The sequence below is a fragment of the Bufo bufo genome, chromosome 2, assembly GCF_905171765.1.
Source record: "Bufo bufo chromosome 2, aBufBuf1.1, whole genome shotgun sequence".
NCBI lineage: Eukaryota > Metazoa > Chordata > Amphibia > Anura > Bufonidae > Bufo > Bufo bufo.
The window spans coordinates 459,398,036-459,420,614 of NC_053390.1; the positions used below are offsets into that span (position 1 = coordinate 459,398,036).

General features: G+C 43.5%; 1 protein-coding gene across 2 annotated transcripts in view; it reads left to right on the plus strand.

Moving 5' to 3' along the window:
• The window catches only part of ISYNA1 (inositol-3-phosphate synthase 1), a 162,983-nt gene that overhangs the window by 133,168 nt on the left and 7,236 nt on the right, over nt 1-22,579 (plus strand). For both annotated transcript variants that reach the window (XM_040417639.1, XM_040417638.1), the window contains exons 6-9: nt 48-197; nt 12,259-12,474; nt 14,474-14,638; nt 15,648-15,761. In XM_040417639.1, coding sequence (XP_040273573.1) covers nt 48-197; nt 12,259-12,474; nt 14,474-14,638; nt 15,648-15,761 — 645 coding nt within the window. The remainder of the gene's footprint in view (nt 1-47; nt 198-12,258; nt 12,475-14,473; nt 14,639-15,647; nt 15,762-22,579) is intronic.

The following is a 22,579-nucleotide window of genomic DNA, read 5'->3' on the forward strand; positions in this document are numbered from 1 at the left end:
CCAAACCTTTACAGTCATTTAGACACTTTTTGTCAACTTATATGTAGGTCCAGAAAATTCGTGAAGATATCCAAGATTTCAAGAGAACCAGTGGCGTGGACAAGGTGATTGTATTGTGGACTGCAAATACAGAAAGGTTTTGTGATGTGATCCCCGGGATTAATGATACTGCTGATAACTTGCTGAAAGCCATTGAGGTGAGTGCCGTTGTGAGACTCTTGGGCAAAGGTCATTCTGACTAAGCATCTTACAACACCTAACTTTGTAAAAAGATCACGAACATTTGTTAGGGCTCATGCACACAAACGTATTTTCTTTTTTCTTTCAGTGTCCGTTCCGGGTTTTTTTGCAGACCGTATGCGGAACTATTCATTTCAATGGGTCTGCAAAAAAACAGAAGTCACTCCGTATGCATTCAGTTTCTGTATGTCCATATGTCCGTTCCACAAAAAAAAAAATAGAACTTGTCCTATTATTGTCCACATTAAGGACATGGATAGCACTGTTCTATTAGGGGCCAGCTGTTTCGTTCCGCAAAATCCGGAATGCACACTGATGTCATCCGTATTTTTTGCGGACCGCAAAATACATACGGTCGTTTGTATGAGCCCTTAAAGAGTGGCTGAGAGCGGCAGTTTCTATTGTCTGCCAAATGTGCCTTGTTCCTTTTCATGTATATGGTCTATTAGCAGTATGTAATGTAACTTTGGGATTTTCTCTTCCTAAGCAAAAGAACCAGATTTGATATTTTAAGCAGTTTGATACTAAGCTGTAACATCAAACTGTAAAAAGACATTAAAAAAGGTGTGTGTATATGTATATATATATATATATATATATATATATAAAAATCCAAGGCAGCACACAAAGGCTCCATAGAGAGCTGAAACGTTGCTGTCTCACATGGGGGAATAAACACCCTGTTTTTCACGGATTATTGTGTGCTGCCTTGGATTTTCTTTATACATATTTGAATTGGATCCAGTCCGTGGTCTACTCCAAGGAATTGCACCTCCATTGTGTGTGCTGCTCATCTACTTTTTTGCTATATTATATATATATATATATATATAATATAATAATCACAGGTCGGCACTGCTGTATATGGTCACGGTGCACGAGTCTATGGGATGGCGTCCCAATGTAGAATCAATGAAAAAGACCGGCACTCGCTGTTGATAATTCTTTCTTAGAAAGAATTATCAACAGCGAGTGCCGGTCTTTTTCATTGATTATATATATATATATATACACTGATTATATATATATATATATACATTGATTATATATATATATATATATATATATATATATATACACACACACATATATATACATACACACACACATATACATACATAGCTCCAAAAAAATAAAGGGAACACAAAAATAACACATCCTAGATTTGAGTTGATTAAATATTCTTCTGAAATACTTTGTTCTTTACATAGTTGAATGTGCTGACAACAAAATCACACAAAAATAAAAAAATGGAAATCAAATTTTTCAACCCATGGAGGTCTGGATTTGGAGTCACACTCAAAATTAAAGTGGAAAAACACACTACAGGCTGATCCAACTTTGATGTAATGTCCTTAAAACAAGTCAAAATGAGGCTTAGTAGTATGTGTGGCCTCCACGTGCCTGTATGACCTCCCTACAATGCCTGTGCATGCTCCTGATGAGGTGGCGGACGGTCTCCTGAGGGATCTCCTCCCAGACCTGGACTAAAGCATCTGCCAACTCCTGGACAGTCTGTGGTGCAACGTGACGTTGGTGGATAGAGCGAGACATGATGTCCCAGATGTGCTCAATTGGATTCAGGTCTGGGGAACAGGCGGGCCAGTCCATAGCATCAATGCCTTCGTCTTGCAGGAACTGCGGACACACTCCAGCCACATGAGGGCTAGCATTGTCTTGCATTAGGAGGAACCCAGGGCCAACCGCAGCAGCATATGGTCTCACAAGGGGTCTGAGTATCTCATCTCAGTACCTAATGGCAGTCAGGCTACCTCTGGCGAGTACATGGAGGGCTGTGCGCCCCTCCAAAGAAATGCCACCCCACACCATTACTGACCCAATGCCAAACCGGTCATGCTGGAGGATGTTGCAGGCAGCAGAACGTTCTGCACGGCGTCTCCAGACTCTGTCACATGTGCTCAGTGTGAACCTGCTTTCATCTGTGAAGAGCACAGGGCGCCAGTGGCGAATTTGCCAATCTTGATGTTCTCTGGCAAATGCCAAATGTCCTGCACGGTGTTGGGCTGTAAGCACAACCCCCACACCTGTGGACGTCGGGCCCTCATATCACCCTCATGGAGTCTGTTTCTGACCGTTTGAGCAGACACATGCACATTTGTGGCCTGCTGGAAGTCATTTTGCAGGGCTCTGGCAGTGCTCCTCCTGTTCCTCCTTGCACAAAGGCGGAGGTAGCGGTCCTGCTGCTGGGTTGTTGCCCTCCTACGGCCTCCTCCACATCTCCTGATGTACTGGCCTGTCTCCTGGTAGCGCCTCCATGCTCTGGACACTACGCTGACAGACACAGCAAACCTTCTTGCCACAGCTCGCATTGATGTGCCATCCTGGATAAGCTGCACTACCTGAGCCACTGGTGTGGGTTGTAGACTCAGTCTCATGCTACCACTAGAGTGAAAGCACCGCCAGCATTCAAAAGTGACCATAACATCAGCCAGGAAGCATAGGAACTGAGAAGTGGTCTGTGGTCACCACCTGCAGAACCACTCCTTTATTGGGGGTGTCTTGCTAATTGCCTATAATTTCCACCTGTTGTCTATCCCATTTGCACAACAACATGTGAAATTGATTGTCACTCAGTGTTGCTTCCCAAGTGGACAGTTTGATTTCACAGAAGTGTGATTGACTTGGAGTTACAATGTGTTGTTTAAGTGTTCCCTTTATTTTTTTGAGCCACCAAAAAAAGTCGCCACCAAAAAAAAAAAAAGTCACACACTAATATTTCGTTGGCCCGCCTTTAGCTTTGATTACGGCATGCATTCGCTGTGGCATTGTTTCGATAAGCTTCTGCAATGTCACAAGATTTATTTCCATCCAGTGTTGCATTCATTTTTCACCAAGATCTTGCATTGATGATTGTAGAGTTTGACTGCTGCACAAAGCCTTCTCCAGCACATCCCAAAGATTCTCAATGGGGTTAAGGTCTGGACTCTGTGGTGGCCAATCCATGTGTGAAAATTATGTCTCATGCTCCCTGAACTACTTTTTAACAATTTGAGCCCAATGAATCCTGGCATTGTCATCTTGGAATATGCCCGTGCCATCAGGGAAGAAAAAAAATCAATTAATGGAATAACCTGGTCATTCAGTATGTTCAGGTAGTCAGCTGACCTCATTCTTGGAGCACATACTTTTGCTGAACCTAGACCTGACCAACTGGAGCAACCCCAGATCATAGCACTTCCCCCACAGACTTGTACAGTAAGCACTAGGCATGATGGGTGCATCACTTCATCTGCCTCTCTTCTTACCCTGATGCGCCCATCACTCTGGAACAGGGTAAATCTGGACTCATCAGACCACATGACCTTCTTCCATTGCTCCAGAGTCCAATCTTTATGCTCCCTAGCAAATTGAAGCCTTTTTTCCTGGTTTGCCTCACTGATTAGTGTTTTTCTTACGGCTACACAGCTATTCAGTCCCAATCCCTTGAGTTCCCTTCGCATTGTGGGTGTGGAAATGCTATTACTTTCACTATTAAACATAGCCCTGAGTTCTACTGTTTTTCTTCGATTTGATTTCACCAAACGTTTAAGTGATCGGTGATCACGATCATTCAGGATTTTTTTTCCCACCACATTTCTTCCTCGAATACAATGGGTCCCCACTATCCTTCCAGTTTTTAATAATGCGTTGGACAGTTCTTAACCCAATTTTAGTCGTTTCTGCAATCTCCTTAGATGTTTTCTCATCTTGATGCATGCCAATGATTTGACCCTTCTCAAACAGACTAACATCTTTTCCACGACCACGAGATGTGTCTTTCGACATGGTTCTTTAAGAAATGAGAAGCAACTCATTGCACCAGTTGGGCTTAAATAACTTGTTGCCAGCTGAAAGATAATCGCCCATGCAGTAATTATCCAATAAGAGACTCATAACTATTTGCTTAGTTAAATCCAGGTGGCGACTTTTTTTTTTGGACACGCAGTGTATATTTATACAGTGGATAGAAAAAGTCTACACACCCCTGTTAAAATGTCAGGTTTCTGTAATGTAAAAAAATTAGACAAAGATAAATAATTTCAGAACTTTTTCCACCTTTAATGTGACCTATAAAGTGTACAACTCAATTGAAAAACCAACTGAAATCTTTTAGGTGAGGGAAGAAAAAAACCAAAACTAAAATAATGTGGTTGCATAAGTGTGCACACCCTCTTATAACTGGGGATGTAGCCGTGTTCAGAATTAAGCAATCATTCAAAATTATGTTAAATAAGGCTCCATTCACACGTCCGCAAATGGGTCCGCATTCGTTCTGCAATTTTGCGGAACTGGTGCGGACTCATTAATTTTCTATGGGGACAGAATGGATGCGGACAGCACACAGTGTGCTGTTTGCATCCGCATTTGCGGAGCGCGGCCCCGATCTTCAGGTCCGCAAAAGATAGAACATGTCCTATTCTTGTCCGCAGCATGCGGACAAGAATAGGCATTTCTATAGGGGTGCCGGGCGGGTGTGTTGCGGATCCGTAATTTGCGGGTCCGCAGCACACCACGGACGTGTGAATGGAGCCTAAATAAGAGTCAGCATACACCTGCCATCATTTAAAGTGCCTCTGATTAACCCCAAATAAAAGTTCAGCTGCTCTAGTGCTCTGGTCTTTCCTGACATTTTCTTAGTCGCATCCCACAGCAAAAGCCATGGTCCACAGAGAGCTTCCAAAGCATCAGAGGGATCTCATTGTTAAAAGGCATCAGTCAGGAGAAGGGTACAAAAGAATTTTCAAGGCATTAGATATACCATGGAACACAGTGAAGACATCATCAAGTGGAGAAAATATGGCACAACAGTGACATTACCAAGAACTGGACATCCCTCCAAAATTGATGAAACGACAAGACCAAAAAACTGGTCTGGGAGGCTACCAAGAGGCCTACAGCAACATTAAAGGAGCTGCAGGAATATCTGGCAAGTACTGGCTGTGTGGTACATGTGACAACAATCTCCCGTATTCTTCATATGTCTGGGCTATGGGGTAGAGTGGAAAGACGAAAGCCTTTTCTTACGAAGTAAAACATCCAAGCCAGGCTACATTTTGCAAACACACATCTGAAGTTTCCCAAAAGCATGTGGGAAAAGGTGTTATGGTCTGATGAAACCAAGGTTGAACTTTTTGGCCATAATTCCAAAAGATATGTTTGGCGCAAAAACAACACTGCACATCACCAAAAGAAGACCATACCCACAGTGAAGCATGGTGGTGGCAGCATCATGCTTTGGGGCTGTATTTCTTCAGCTGGAACTGGGGCCTTAGTTAAGCTAAAAGGAATTATGAACAGTTCCAAATACCAGTCAATATTGGCACAAAACCTTCAGGCTTCTGCTAGAAAGCTGAACTTGAAGAGGAACTTCATCTTTCAGCATGACAACGACCCAAAGCATACATCCAAATCAACAAAGGAATGGCTTCACCAGAAGAAGATTAAAGTTTTGGAATGGCCCAGCCAGAGCCCAGACCTGAATCCGATTGAAAATCTGTGGGGTGATCTGAAGAGGGCTGTGCACAGGAGATACCCTCGCAATCTGACAGATTTGGAGTCTTTTTTGAAAAAAGAGTGGGCAAATCTTGCCAAGTCAAAATGTGCCATGCTGATAGACTCATACCGAAAAAGACTGAGTGCTGTAACAAAATCAAAAGGTGCTTCAACAAAGTCTTAGTTTATGCAACCATATTTTATTTTTATATTTTTTCTTCCCTTTACCTAAAAGATTTCAGTTTGTTTTTCAATTGAGCTGTACAGTTTATAGGTCACATTAAAGGTGAAAAAAGTTCTGAAATTATTTATCTTTGTCTCATTCACAGAAACCTGACATTTTAGCAGGGGTGTGTAGACTTTTTATATCCACTGTGTGTGTGTGTGTGTGTGTGTGTGTGTGTGTGTGTGTGTGTGTGTGTGTGTGTGTGTATATATACATACACACACAATATATAAAAAAAAATAGCAGCACTCTTACACTGCCAGGTGCTAAATCCTTGCATGAATCCTGGATGATTAATCCCCAAACGATAATGTAGATAAGTGACAAGGCAGCACTCCAGACTTAAAAAAGTAAATCCCTTTATTACACCAAATGCAATGTTTCAGCTCTCTCAATGGAGCCTTTGTCAAGGGTTGGTGTAATAAATTTCACTTTTTTAAGTCCAGAGTGCTGCCTTGTCACATATATATATATATATATTTGTGGTCGGATCGGCTATCAGAAAGGTGAACCTAACCTATCTAACCCTATCTACAACAAGCAGTAGCATTATGCCATAACTGCTGTGGAAGGGCAGCCTAAAGTGGGCCACCCTAATGTGAAGTGACTAAGATGGTGTGGGTGGGTGGGTGAAATCAGCTGAATCTGCGTCAGCCTGGGCCCACAGGTGCCTATAAATAGCCTAGTAATCAGCCAGCCTGAGCCCACAGGTACGTATGAACAGCCTTGTAATCAGCCTCCCCTCCCACAAATGCAGCAATATCTTGCTTATACTTGTTACTTGTGGTCGGATCGGCCATCAGAAAGGTGAACCTAACCTATCTACAACAAGCAGTAGAATTATGCCATAACTGCTGTGGAAGGGCAGCCTAAAGTGGCTAAAAAGAGCAGACCTTAGTTTAGAGTAAATATATACATACCGTTAAGACACCCACTTTGAACGAAAAGACCTTTCACGATGCAGGTGCGGAATATACCGTATATAACAGTGACTTCCATCTACCTTACCTCTTTGTCTTGTGCATCGGCACATCGTTCTTGGAGGTGGTTAATGCTGATGCGATTGAAAGAGTGGCCGGTAACCAGAAATGATTTACTCCTATTAGGGATCGACCGATATTGATTTTTTAGGGCCGATACAGATACCGATAATTTGTGAACTTTCAGGCCGATAGCTGATAATTTATACCGATATTCTGGGAATTTTCATTTTTGAGAAAAAAAAAAATTTCCTACACAAATCTGCTGAAAATTAATATGTTTATTGTTAATGTGTATTTTTTTATTTTTAAATCTTTTTCATTTATACTTAATATTTGTGTTTGTTTTTTTTTACTAACTTTTAGCCCCCTTAGGGACTAGAACCCTTGTCCTATTCCCCCTGATAGATCTCTATCAGGGTGAATAGGATCTCACACTGTCCCTGCTGCTCTGTGCTCTGTGCACACAGCAGCATGGAGCTTACCATGGCAGCCAGGGCTTCAATAGCGTCCTGGCTGCCATGGTAACCGATCGGAGCCCCAGGATTACACTGCTGGGGCTCCGATCGGAGGAGCAGGGGAGAGGGGATCCTGTGGCCACTGCCACCAATGAGTAAAACTGGGGGTGGGGGGGGCGCACCAATGTTTTTACTATTGGGATGGGGGGCACACTGCGCCACCAATGATTAATACTGGGGGGCTTGGGGGGGGGGGGGGGCGCACTGCGCCACCAATGAAGATAAGTCTCTCATTCATATACAGGAGGAGGGAGCTGGCTGCAGAATCACATAGCCGGCTCCCGACCTCTATGAGCGGTAGCTGCGATCCGCGGCACCTAAGGGGTTAACTACCTCGGACCGCAGCTATTGCTCATAGAGGTCGGGAGCCGGCTATGTGATTCTGCAGCCAGCTCCCGCCTCCTGTATATGAATGAATGGCTTATCTTCATTGGTGGCGCAGCGGCCACAGCCCCTCCCCTCCTCTTATGTTCTCTCCTCTCATTGGCGGCAGCGGCAGCAGCAGCACAGGGGGAGGGAGACACTTCTTCCTTCTCCCCTGTGCTGCGGAGGGAACACAGAGAGCGCTGACAGCAGCGCGTTCTGTGTTCCCATTACGTTATCGGTATATCGGCAAAATAGATGCCGATAACGTTCAAAATCCTCAATATCGGCCGATAATCTGTCGATCCCTACCTCCTATGTACACTAACACATGACCATACAACGAGAATGTCTGAATCCTGAGCGCTGCAGACTGAAACACAATGGTGAATCTGTTAGAAGGGCCTAAATTAACTCCAACCATTCGCCAAGGGCCCTGATAGGACACCAACTGTTCCTGGTGGCTAAATACTTCACCTCTACTTATTCCCCAGGCCACACTTTTTATTTTATTTTTATTTTTTATAAAGGACCTAAAAAGTTAGAACAAGGCGTATGCCGTCTTACTCTAGTAGTAGATTAAGTGAAATGTGTAAACTCACCAGGCCTGGGGAACCATAAACAGGAATACATGCCTATTTCGATTAACGAGCTAATGTTGCCTGTAATAAGGACAGAACGTACACACCATACCTGCAGTTGTGACAGAAAATAAGCTTAAGGTCGTGATAAACTATGTATACTGCGCCTGTAGTCGTGATATGATTTGTCGTGTCTGTAGACGTGGCAGACTTCGTAAATTGCACCTTATTACTGTACATCCTACTGGAAGACAGACAGATATCCAGGACTTCGGCCGGACACCAACACCCTCAGCCCGAGATTGTAGATGAAGAATGCATGCCTGGGGGAAGGTGATGTCCGCAAAGGCAGGCTCGGGATGACTGCTTATAAAGAAAACAATTATTTCCTTTTAGACCCAACAACCTAGAAATTAAAAAGTTAGAGAAACAATAATGTGAGTGAGGCTCTAATGGCACGAGCCACCACAAGAAATTGTATTGCGAGCCACAGATGACAGAGCCATGCGAGCGGGTCTGAAGGCAGAAAAATACATGGAACCTACTTGTGGTGGGACCACGCAGCCGGCATCGAATGGAGGAGTTTATGTGTGTAAAATCTAAACGGAGAAGCCATGAGCGGCAGACTCTAATGGCTGAGCCATGCGTGAGGGACTCTAATGGCGGAGTCATATGTGTAACCCTAAAACGGAGAGCCATGCGCGAGAGACTCTAATGGCAGAGTCATATGTGTAACTAAAACGGAGAAGCCATGCGCGAGAGACTCGTGGCGGAGAAGCCATGCGCGAGAGACTCGTGGCGGAGAAGCCATGCGCGAGAGACTCGTGGCGGAGAAGCCATGCGCGAGAGACTCGTGGCGGAGAAGCCATGCGCGAGAGACTCGTGGCGGAGAAGCCATGCGCGAGAGACTCGTGGCGGAGAAGCCATGCGCGAGAGACTCGTGGCGGAGAAGCCATGCGCGAGAGACTCTAACGGCGGATTCCTTTCTTTTTTTTTTTTATAAACCACTTATGCAGCACCAGTATGACTTGTGGACTCGCATAACCAATGACCCTCTCCGATAATAAACCTAGGACGCTAACCAGCTTACAACCATATTGTACACCTAACGAACACGAAGAACGGTCATCGGGCCCCCGAGGCCATAAAGCCCCCGAAGCCAAGAGACTGAACGGAATGACCTTACAGTGACAAGTAATTAAAAGGTGACCCAGACCTAAAGAACAATGCATAGTCATTAGTGATCCGAACCACGCGTATAAATGAAACATTAAACCAACTGCAATACTGAAACAGATGGGAGAAAAAAAGAGCCAGAGGCATTGCAGTTCGCTAAGAGAGGACTCCTATCGTGACAAACGAATGAACTACTGTAAAAACATAGTAGGGACTTACTCCTATTGGCCCACTGACCGCTGGGGAGCCATTTGGTTAACTGGGGCAGGAGACCAATCTGAGTGAATACGAACCAGGAGTCAAGGAGACCAGTCTGAGTGAATGCAAAGCAGGACTAAAGAACACCACAAAAAAAAATATTTTCTGTTCAATAATAAAAAAAAATTAAAAAAAAGTTAGACCTATGGAATGTAACACACCACCAAGAAAAGAAACGTAAGCCTGAAAAGAAAGCAGCTATGTTTATTGAAAGAGTAGTATCAGAGCGGTGTGCCGTTTGCCCTAGTAAGAATACTGAGTAACCGTAATGTAGAAATGAAAAGAAATGCAGCTTTAAGTGGAAGCAGAGTATAACACGTAATGTAAGAACAAGTGGGTGAATGCAGCTCTGGATGTGAGTGGTGCCTAAAACATGGTATGGGCACAGCTCTGAGTACGAGCATGAAGAGCCTGGTATAAAGCAGCCGTATGAATGCAATCGGAAGTGAGCAGAGTATTAACGTAATGCAACAGCGGATGTACGAACGCAGCTCTAGTAGTGAATGGTGTACATAACAAAATGTAAATGCAGACACACGGACGTAGCTTTGAAGGTAACAATCCTAACCACAATCATTCGACCATTAGCGCCAAACCCCCTTCGTCCCAGAACACTGCAAATCGCGGACCGCAGTGTGAGTCCTGTGCAGCAAGGTCGATGCTACCGTGAGCGCCACCATTCACATGGCACCTTTTGCTGTTTACCCAGATGTGAACGAGCTGCCACACAATGCTGCAGGTTTTTTTGTTTTTTTTAAATCGACCATTGATCCATATTTACCATCACTTACCACAGCGTGCATAGCTTGAGCCCCCTGCAGACACGCGCTCCGCATGTAAACTAGGTATCAGAAAACATACAACCATGCCTACTCTAGCACATGCTACCCCAATAACTGTATGCAATGGCCCCACCAGGCCTCTGAATAGCCAGACAAACAATACAAACAACCATCGTTCGACCATTAGCACCCAAACTCTGCTTCATCCCAGAGCGCTACATGTCGCGGACCGCAGCGTGGGTCCCGTGCAAACAACTCCGATCCTACCATGAATACCAGCGCCCTCCTGCTGTCGCCCAGCCGTAAGGAGCCTCCACACCATGCTGCTGTATCCTAGAGCTGAGCCAGAGGTAGTGAAATCAGCTGAATCGGCGTCAGCCTGGGCCCACAGTTGCCTATAAATAGCCTAGTAATCAGCCAGCCTGGGCCCACAGGTACGTATGAATAGCCTTGTAATCAGCCTCCCCTCCCACAAATGCAGCAATATCTTGCTTATACATTATATATATATATATATATATATATATATATATATATATATATATATATAAATATATAAATGTAGATATGTGTGTGTGTGATAAAAACAGTACAAGCGAAACAAAAACATATGTCATGAAAGATAAGTTTAGTGGGTAATGAGGAACCAGGGATGGCACACATAAAAAAAAAAAATGATGCCATGAAATAGATTTAATCTAGTAATCGTTTTAGGTGGAATAGCTTCTAGTAGCTGCCCCATAAGTTGCAAGCTAGAAGCATATGTTCTAATGACTGCTGTGTGTGCGAATAGAAAATCCCTCTATGTATAATGGTTGGGAGGGGGAGAGCATATGTAAGCAGACTAGTTCCTCCCCATCACCTTGTAGCTTCACACATCTGGTTGGCTCTCAGTGGTGACACCATGTGTGTCACTCTCCCTGCCTTTCCTTTCTAAGGGTCAGGTTTCATCGGCAGTATTGTTCTTAGTACAGACCTCTGAACTCCTCACATGTATTTGCTTGACACATTACGTGACTGACTTATTAAAAGAGTATTATATTGCTACAGTGTTGGTTCATGAGCTTTATACAAATGACGCCACTTTTGCTCTAGATTCTAGAACATGAAAATCTGAATTTTCCCCTCTAACAATTTTTATTTTTATGCATCAATTACAGCACAGCATAAGGGTGCATTCACACGACAGTATGTATTTTGCAGACTGCAAAATCAGCAGTTTTTTTAGTTTTTTTCAAACCCATTGTAACAATGCCTATTTTTCTCTGCAAAATGGACAAGAATAAGGACATGCTTTATACTGTATTTCTTTGCAGGACTGCAGAAAGGACATGATGTGAACAGTACATGATGTGCTGTCTGCATTTTTTTTGCAGCCCCATTGAACTGAATGTGTTTGGTCGGATCTAATACTCAAAAGCTGCAGTTTGGATGCGGACCAAACATATGCCTAAAGATGTGCTAAAAGAATTCATAATGGGCACAGTAATGTCACAGAATGACTGTCCTCTAACATCCACACTCTGTGTGCCATATGAATATTATAACATGCGTTACATTTGATGTACAATTTCCATATAAGATTTTCGCATATAGTTTCTGGCAAACGTATGTTTAATTCTGACCTCTTTACTTGCACAGCTTGGACTTGAAGTTTCTCCTTCCACAATGTTTGCAGTGGCCAGCATCTTAGAAGGCTGTGCCTATATCAATGGCTCTCCTCAAAACACATTTGTTCCTGGAGCAATTGAATTGGCTGTGAGGCGCTCTGTATTTATTGGTGGAGATGACTTTAAATCTGGGCAGACCAAGATTAAGTCCGTTCTTGTGGATTTTCTTGTCGGTGCTGGATTGAAGGTAATGTGTTCCAAAACATTAATGGTATCTTATAAGGGAATGTGTCATAAGAAAGTGACCTGTTTAAAATTAAGATTTTATGCTAAACATATTTTTTGTGATGTGTTGTCTAATTTTCCATGCCACAATGGTGTGTGTGTGTGTGTGTATATATGTATGTATATATATATATATATATATATAACAAAAATATAAACGCAACACTTTCAGTTTTGCTCCCATTTTGCATGAGCTGAACTCAAAGATCTGAAACATTTTCTACATACACAAAAGACCCATTACTCTCAAATATCGTTCACAAATCTGTCTAATTCTGTGTTAGTGAGCGCTTCTCCTTTGCCGAGATAATCCATCCCACCTCACAGGTGTGGCATATCAAGGTGCTGATTAGACAGCATGAATATTGCACAGGTGTGCCTTAGACTGCCCACAATAAAAGTCCACTCTGAAATGTGCACAGTTTTGCCTTACTGGGGGGGGGTTAGAAAACCAGCCAGTATCTGGTGTGGCCACTATTTGCCTCACGCAGTACAACACATCTCTGTTGCATAGAGTTGATCAGGTTGTTGATTGTGGCCTGTGGAATGTTGGTCCACTCCTTTTCAATAGCATGCTCAATGGGTGACATGTCCGGTGAGTATGCTGGCCATGCAAGAACTGGGATGTTTTCAGCTTCCAGGAATTGTGTACAGATCCTTGCAATATGGGGCCGTGCATTATCATGCTGCAACATGAGGTGATGGTCGTGGATGAATGGCACAACAATGGGCCTCAGGATCTCATCACGGAATCTCTGTGCATTCAAAATGCCATCAATAAAATGCACCTGTGTTCATGATCCATATCATACACCTGCCCATACCATAACCCCACCGCCACCATGGGCCACTCGATCCACAACGTTGACGTCATCAAACCGCTCACCCACACGACACCACACACGCTGTCTGCCATCTGCCCTGAACAGTGAAAAACGGGACTCATCCGTGAACAGAACACCTCTACAACATGCCAGACACCATTGAATGTGAGCATTTGCCCACTCAAGTTGGTTACGATGACGAACTGCAGTCAGGTCCAGACCCCGATGAGCATGCAGATGAGCTTCCCTGTGAGACGGTTTCTGACAGTTTGTGCAGAAATTCTTTGGTTATGCAAACCGATTGTTGCTGCAGCTGTCCGTGGCTGGTCTCAGACGATCATGGAGGTGAACATGCTGGATGTGGAGGTCCTGGGCTGGTGTGGTTACACGTGGTCTGCGGTTGTGAGGCCGGTTGGATGTACTGCCAAATTCTCTAAACGCCTTTGGAGACGGCTTATGGTAGAGAAACTAACATTCATTGCACGGGCAACAGCTCTGGTAGACATTCCTGTGATCATCATTGGCTTTTAACCCTTTAGTGACCACCCATACTTCTTTTTACAGCGGTCACTAAGGGGCCTTAGGCTGGGCCACCGCCTTTTCACGGCGACTCAGTCTAAACGCTGCACAGGTCAGCAGCAGAAAGCAGGGGGCTCGGCTCTTACATGAAAGCCGTGTTCCTGCTCTACCAGTCCGGACCGCCGCATGTAAGGGTGACAGAGGGAGCGGACTCCCCTTGTCTCCCATCGGCACCCCCTAAAGGCGATCGCGGGGTGCTGATGTGCATAAAGGCAGGGACCTTGTGTAGGCCCTAAACCTGCCTTGAGTGTTTTCCAGCAGGTCAGTCTCAGTATAGCACTGACATTAAAATGCATAATTCTAATGCATTGGGAGTCTATGACAATAGCAATCTAATGATTGCTTGTTACTATAAAAAAAATATAAAAATTCAAATCACTCCCTTTTCCCCAAAATGACAATAAAAAAATACACATCATGGGTTTCGCCGCGTGCGAAAACACCCGTACTAAAACAGGCATGCCTTTTAAAATGAGTTGGCTTATTGCATGTGGAAGAGCATTGTTGTATAAAAAAAAGTGCAACTATTCTATGTCTCTTTCCTATCAATAATTACAGACGGTGTCCATAGTGAGCTATAACCACCTGGGTAACAACGATGGCAGGAACCTTTCTGCGCCTCAGCAATTCCGCTCAAAGGAGATCTCCAAAAGCAATGTGGTGGATGACATGGTTCAGTCAAACCCTATTTTATATGGACCAAATGAGAAGCCTGATCACTGTGTGAGTATCTTTGTTCAGAAGATCCATCTGTCATCTTTTTTCTCCTCTCTACAATATTATGCCAGCTGTATAGGAATCCCTTTGAACACCATGACATACAATTATGCCATGGTAAGTGAATGGTCCGCACCATACCATAAACGTACAGCATAGGATCCATCCACAGTGAGAGTCTGCTGTGATATAGTTGGGCTCCTCCTACCATGGCTATTACTCCAGACCCTGACTCTTAACCCTTCAGATGCCTCTGTCAGCCCATTACCCCCAGGATGAAATTGCACTTGCTTTAGCAGCTGGAGGCCTAAAAATGGCTCACCGGTCTGCTGTGTACAGAAGACTATTAAACGTATTTTTATTTTATTTATTTTTTATAATTTAATTATTATTAAAGAACATGTCATCAATTTTATGCTGACCTCACTGAGGGCAGTATAAAGTAGTGACATAAACCCTTCATTCAGCGGTGTGTCACTCATAAGCTAAAAGTCAGTGGTTGCTGAGAACCAGCATCATAATCATTACAGCCCAGGCCTTGAAAAGAGTCAAATCTACCTGAGAAGAGTCCTGGTTATACATAATCTCCTGCTCTCTTACCCATCTGCTGATGATTGACAGTCTTCTCCTTACTTTTCTCCCTAGAAGAGAACTGACAATCATCAGCAGATGGGTGGGGACTGACTCTGAATCTTCTCAAGTAGATTTGACTCTTTTCAAGGCCTGGGCTGTAATGATTATGATGCTGGTTCTCGGTAATTCTGTCAAAATAAGTCAGCAGAAAAATAAAATCTTACAGCTCTCAGAAGGTAGGTATGAAAGGTAGGAAGTATACCTTCTCCAAGTCAGATAACAAGCTGATCTAGCCTTGTTGTTTGACTTTTTAGCTTTGGAAGGCTTTCTGTAGTATTTCCATCATGTCCATTTCTTATTTTGATTCTTGAGCCCAGAAGCTACCTTATGCAGTGTGTTGCCTGCTTTTTATAATACACCATGTGCTTTGTCTGTTTTCTAGGTGGTTATTAAATATGTCCCATATGTGGGAGACAGTAAAAGAGCAATGGATGAGTATACATCTGAAATCATGATGGGGGGAACCAGCACCATTGTTATTCACAACACTTGTGAGGTACTTTTTTTTTTACCTTTATTATAATTAAACCGATATGGTGTATGTTGTGATCTTCCAGTTGCTTTACAATATATCAATATTACATAGGTTATAGGGAGTTTGTACTCGGTCTCTACCTCGCTCAAGAAATAGTCTCGAGTCCTTCTGGAGCCATGGGCAAGCGCTCTGGAGGAAGTCCTTTCATTTGGTGTGCCCTGACCTCATCCCTCTGATAGAAGTGACCTCTGTACCTGTGTCCTGATTGGATGCTAGAGCATAATGTTTGCCTTGCTCTTTTTGTCACCTGTGTAGTGCTGTCAGCAGTATACAGGGTTTAAACTGCTGAAACACTCCCTTTAAAGGGACACTAAACACTGAAAAACAATAAAAAGAAATATAACCTGGTCAGGAAAGTTAGTCTTTTCTTTCTTCATGGACATCTGCAAACTGCTGCAGAAAGCATTTAAAGGGGTTGTCTCATCTCAGACAATGGGAGCATATTACTAGGATATGACCCCGTTGTCTGATAGGTGCGGGTCCCACCGCTGGGACCTGCACCTATTTCCCAAACGGAGCCTGGCAAAGTGGTGGTTGGAGGACTCTGGTCTGGCCACCACCAATCGCTCTCCCCGTAGAAGTGAATGGGAGCACAAGGCTATTTTCAGCAGACCCATAGAAATGAAAGGAGGGCTCCGTTCTCGATGTAGGTGCGGGTCCCAGTGATATGCCCCCATTGTCTGAGATGACACAACCCCTTTAAACAGGTATCCTGCAGTCAGTGAAGTGGCTCATTCCTCTCTGCCTCTCCATCTTTGGCTGGAGACCAGCTCTGGTCAGTAAAACTTCTTACAAAACTTCCCCATGTATGTGTGCAGGGATACTTGACAGTACCAAGACACTGACACTACAGAAAGTACTACCCATCTTTCCCACATGCCTGAATGTCAAGTTTGCCTATATAGCCAGGAGGGACTCCTCACTGTCTGTCTAGACAAATTTGACTTGTGGATTACAAGTCTCGTGGAACTGTACATACTGTGCATAAAATGTTACCCCACAAGGCAAATCTGCCTAGCTATGACACTATTTAGGAGTAAGGTCTAGCTATAAGGGGATTTATCACTACATAACTAAGCAGATTTGGAATTCAGCATCTAAGAAAGCTGGGTAACAACAGCTACAGAGATCTAATAATAATAGAGGCCACACTTGCTACATATATTGGGGGAATTTATCATAAGGGGAATATTTGAAGTCAGTTTTGCTTGAGTCTGCCTGCCTTGGCTTATTTTATGCCACATTTATCAAATGACTCATGCGATTTGATAAATTTGTCTTATCTTTAGGGTTCATGCACACGAACATGTGCCGCCCATTCAGTGCATTGGAGACCACAAATTATGGTCCCGAATGCACAAGCACCATCCGTGCAGCTGCCGCAGACAGATACAGACCCATTCAACTTGAAAGGGTCTGTGATCCATCCGTACCGCAAAAAATAAAGAACATGTTTCCACCTTCTGGAATGCAGACCTATTCAAGTTAATGTTTTCTGGCTGTAATATGGGCGTGGCTGGGCAACAACTCTGTGCATGAGCCCTTAAACTTAAAGGGGTTCTGCAGTTTTTTTAAACTAATAATCTATCCTCTGGATAGATCATCAGCATCTGATCGGCGGGGGTCCGACACCTGGGACCCCTGCCGATCAGCTGTTTGAGAAGGCAGTAGTGCCGCGGCCTTCTCGCTGTTTACTGCAGGCCCAGTGACGTCACGACTAGTATCACTGGCCTGGGCGCGGCTAAGCTCCATTCAAGTGAACAGATCTTAGCCCCGCCCAGGCCATTGATACTAGTCGTAACTGGGCCTGCAGTAAACAGCGAGAAGGCCGCAGCGCTACTGGCAGCGCCGCTGCGTCTCAAACAGCTGATTGGCTGGGGTCCTGGGTTTTGGACCCCCGCCGATCAGATGCTGATGGTCTATCCAGAGGATATTCATCAGTTTAAAAAAACTGCAGAACCCCTTTAACACTTCTGTCTAGAAAAGGTACTCCAGTTTTCCTACTCCACTCTCCTCCTGGAGTGAGATTGCAACCTTTTTCTGACTTTTTTGAAAAAAGTCTCAATGATAAACCTGGAATAAACTCATTAGCATAGCTAACCACACCCACTTTTACACTCCCATTTCAAAACTGGAGTGGTGTAAACCTGCAAAAAGTAGCACATTTTTGCATGAAAAAATTGCCTAATTTGCATCTTTTTGAAGACATAATTCTGAGTGAAGGCATGATAAATCAGGGCCATTCTGTAAACACGAAGACTGGTGACTAAGACTGGTAATTTAGATGCCGGTCTCCATGCCATTTGATGCACCTAAGTTATGTATAGGTGCCTGTGCTTTACCAGCAGCCATGCGACTTGCTTAAAGGGAACCTGTCACCATGTTCTGACATATTAAACCAAATGTACCTTAATGCTTGTTTACCCTAATAGTTCCCAGCGATCGATCCATAATCTAAGGACTAACCTGTCCTATTTTATCGCCCTATAACGCTTTCCCGCCTTTTATGCTAATTAACAGAAAAGAGTCATATCTTACATGCTTGACCAGAGAAGAGTCAAGCTACTCAGCTCCGCCTAAGAAACGCCCCTACAGATAAAATCTCGCATGAGCTTCCTTGCTTCGAGTACAGGTAAGCATGCCCCCTAATTGTCCCCTCTCTTGTTAGATTAACAATTTGTTAGATTGTGGCCGGGATCTCACAAGTCTCGCGCATGCGCGGTGCGCTCCTTGGTAAGGCGCGATCCTGTCTCCAGCTGCCACTGTTAGCCGGGTTTTAGCTGCCCACTGCGCGTGCTCGAGACTTGTGCCATCCCAGCCGCGCTGCAGGCTGTCATTCTAACAAAAGAGGGGACGCTTAGGGGCATGCTTACCTAGACTCGAAGCAAGGAAGCCTCATTTGCATATGACCTGCGGGGAAATAAAAGTTGTTTTACAGTGATCATGCGCCTCAGACATCTTACACAAGAACATCATTAGAAGGCGGATGTTAACAGCTTTAAGGTACTGCTGGCGGTTTATGATCCATTTTGGTGCTGATAGGTTCCCTTTTAATTTACGCCAGCTCCCTTGCTAGTGTAGATGTAAGTAGTTTTCTACTTCAAAAACAGGTGTAGAAAATTATGAATCAGACGGGCCTATCAGCCCGCCCACACTTCTGCCACCTCAGAAAAGTGACATGGGGAAAAGTCGCAGATTTGGCTGCAAGTCCCCTTTACGACCAAATCTGCGACAAAAATACGCCAAAAAATGGTGCACTTCTCGTAATAAATGACCCCCTATATCCATAAGTATAATATCAGGACAACTGTGAGTTTGATTTCCAGCATACCTTCACATGCTACCCAGCTTTCTAAAGCTGCTGATAAGCAAATCTGTACAATTATTCATTAAAAGGAGGACTAGACAGATTAGTTAGCTGTTCAGCTGTATGTTCTATGACTGGTGTGGTTACCAAATCTATTTTAGTTACTATTTAGCTACTATTAGTAACTAGGAGATTCCTTTCAACAAAAATTCCAACCAACTAAATCCCGACCCCTCCTACTAAACTTCCTGTCTCATGTGCACTAGCATCAGAGGAGGAGAGGGAGGGGAGAAAGCTTAACTGCAGCATGAGAGAACAATGTACTAAGACATATAAGGAAATGATGTTCCATTTTGTTGGTTGTACTTTTTCTGTGTTTGGATTCTAGGTTTAGTAGCCTTTTAAGAAAAAGAGTAATATATGTGTTTCTATAGTCCAATATGAGGTAGCACACCTGCAACTGAATTAATTTATTTCATCCAGCCGATATGTGCACCACAAACAGTGCAACGTTTCAAGCCTAATAATTAAGAGGCCCTTAATGACAAAATATAGAAATATACTTGGAAAAAATGGACCGAAAAACTATTTGCACATAATGTGAGCATAATACAATGATAGTAAGATAGTCTGATGCGCATGCTGGGATTTATCAAGGTTACTAAGACTACAGATAACTATGTATAAAATGCCATGAGTGGAAAAATAAAGGGACAGATGATATAATAGGGGTTAAAGAGTTATTCCCATCTCAGACATTGAGCGCATATTGCTAGGATATGCCCACAATGTCCGTTCAGGTCCCATCTCTGGGACGTGCACCTATACTTAGAACGGAGCCTGCAAAGTCTTGGAGGGCGCACATGCGCCTTCCATTCATTCCTATAGGAGTGCTGAAAATAGCCAAGCGGAATTCCCATTGAAATGAATGGGAGGCACCCTGCGCAAGTGCAGCCACCGTTCCATTCACTTCCTTGGGGCTGACGGAAATAGCTGAGCCAATGCTCGGCTATTTTCGGTGCTCTCATAGGAATGAATAGAGACGGCCGCGTATCTGCAATGCGCCCTCCGGCACTTTGCTGGCTCCATCCTAGAGATATTGTCACGGACGTTCCCGTGGCAGGTACTAGGAGATCGGGTTAAATTGACAAGTTCACTGTGGATCTTATTGTGTCTGTGTTTTGGTGAATGCCACACCCCTTGCTTCAGGTGTTGCTTGTTTGTAATTTACTTTTCCCATAAGTAGTTGTCTCTCACTCTTGGAGGTGCGGGTTATAGATTTTCTTCCTGCCTTCTAACTAGCTGGTCGGTTGTACTCTGTGGTGCTTCTGGAGTTGCCAGTTTTCTACTTTCAGATAAGTCTGGTCTTTTCTTATTGTTTTATGTTTGTTATATTCCCTGTTTGTATCTGGGCTTGAGACAGAGACTTCCATTCGTCCATCTGGGGAAGAATGGGTTGTCTCTGGTCCTAACCTCATTCCATGGCCTTATAGGGAAATAAGGGTCTAGGTATTCAGCATATTAATATTCCTACCTTCAAGGTCTGTTCATATTGATAGGTAGTTAGGGCCCAGATTAGGGTTGTTCAGGAGGTGACCTGTTCCTTCCCTAGTTTCCAGGCCCAGTTACTGTCCCCCTTCCCTCCTGTGTTTCGTGTGGAGTTTTTCCCGCACACTGATCGTGACAGATATGCTGCCAATGTTTGAGAATGTATTGGCTCCGATGAGCCAAAGTTATTACTTTGCGAAGTCTCGTGAGACTTTGCATAATAACTTCTGAAATTTATTTACTATACTATAAAAAACCTTTTACCCAACTCAGGTTCAGTTCCAAGGTACCACTTGGAGCCAAACCCGAGTTCGGGAAATGTTTTTTTACAGTATAAATCAATTTCTGAAGTTTATATGCAAAGTCTCGCGAGACTTCGGGAAGTAATAACTTCGGCTCATCAGAGCCAATACATTCTAATACTGTACGGAGCGCTCGCTCCGTACAGTATAGAAACAAGGTTTTATGCAAATCGACTTCGGATGTTTCATCCGAAGTCGATTCGCTCAACCCTTTAAGCGACCCTAAAGAGGAACTGGTGTGACACATCATGTAGGTCAAGCTGCAATGATCATGTAAGTCAAGGTGCAATGGTATATAATGTTCCCAATGAAGAGTATACCCAAGGGGTTAGTGTGATATGGAGATTGAATAGATATTTTTTTTTTATTAAATATTTTTTATTGGGTTTTGATATAAACATCAGTACAGATACTGTATGTATATGCTTGTACAAATTATAATAAAGGTCACGGTACATTACATTCTGCATACTCGTCTCTATTGCTAGATAAGAGTAACATTATCATACTAAGTTACAATGTAATTCGGTAGTAATAGCGTTATACCTTTATACTGAAAGCAAGAATCTATATACAAGGTACGAACCCATTTAGGCTACAATAAACTTGAACAAAGGTATGAACTTGAACACAGAAAGAAGAAAAACAAGAACGTGTTTCCCAGATTGTGCTCAAAGAGATATCGAGAAGGCGTTTACCCCATGTCCAACGTTGACCTGAATATGCTATGCTTCCAAGCTATAGTATCCATGCCCTTGAGTAGGTCTTTCAGGTCTGGATGTAAGGTGCCTTCAGGTCTGGATGTAATGCTATCCACTGTGACCACTTAGGATGGAAACTGTTTAGAAAACCACTTTGGCGTGCTAGAACCTTTTCCCATAAGTAGCTATTACAGTAGATTTAACTTCTGTTATAGAGGGTATTGTTTGAGACTTCCAATATCTGTCAAAAGCAAGTTTTGAGGAATGCAATACATGACACATAATGGTACTGACCTGGCGTGGAAAAGCCTCAATGTTGATTAACAAGAGGGCTGTTTCTGGTGGTAAATGAGCCAGTATAGGGTTCATTTGTTGGAGAAGCTTGGTAATTGACTGCCAAAAGTGTTTAATTTTTGGACAATCCCAGAATATGTGGAGCAAAGAGCCACATTGTTGTGAAACGTTGGGATATATAAGTGCCAATCACTCTGGAGTGTAATACCACAATAATAACAGTTTGCAGTTTTGTTCCCAATGTGTAGCGCAGTTTGTAGATGAGTGTGCCCAATGTATGGCTTTTTGCCAGACTGCCTCTGGTAGTTTTATAGAGAGGTCCTGCTACCATTGGCATGTGTTTGTGGAAGATAGTATTATGTGTCACTGAAAAATAGAGCTGTTTCACTCCCTTCCTTTTCAATCCCCCTCCAGGTCTAAGTAGATCATTCATGACAGTAGGGGTATCAACTTTCAATGGCATTCCAGATGCAAGGAACGATGCCACTCTATTATATGTGTGCTGTTCAGTACCAGGTAACTGAAATGCTTCCTGAATTTGTTGAACTGTCATCAACTTCACGTCCCTGTAAATATCTGATAGGAATGCTATTTGACTACTTGCCCATCTGTGAATAGAAAGATCCG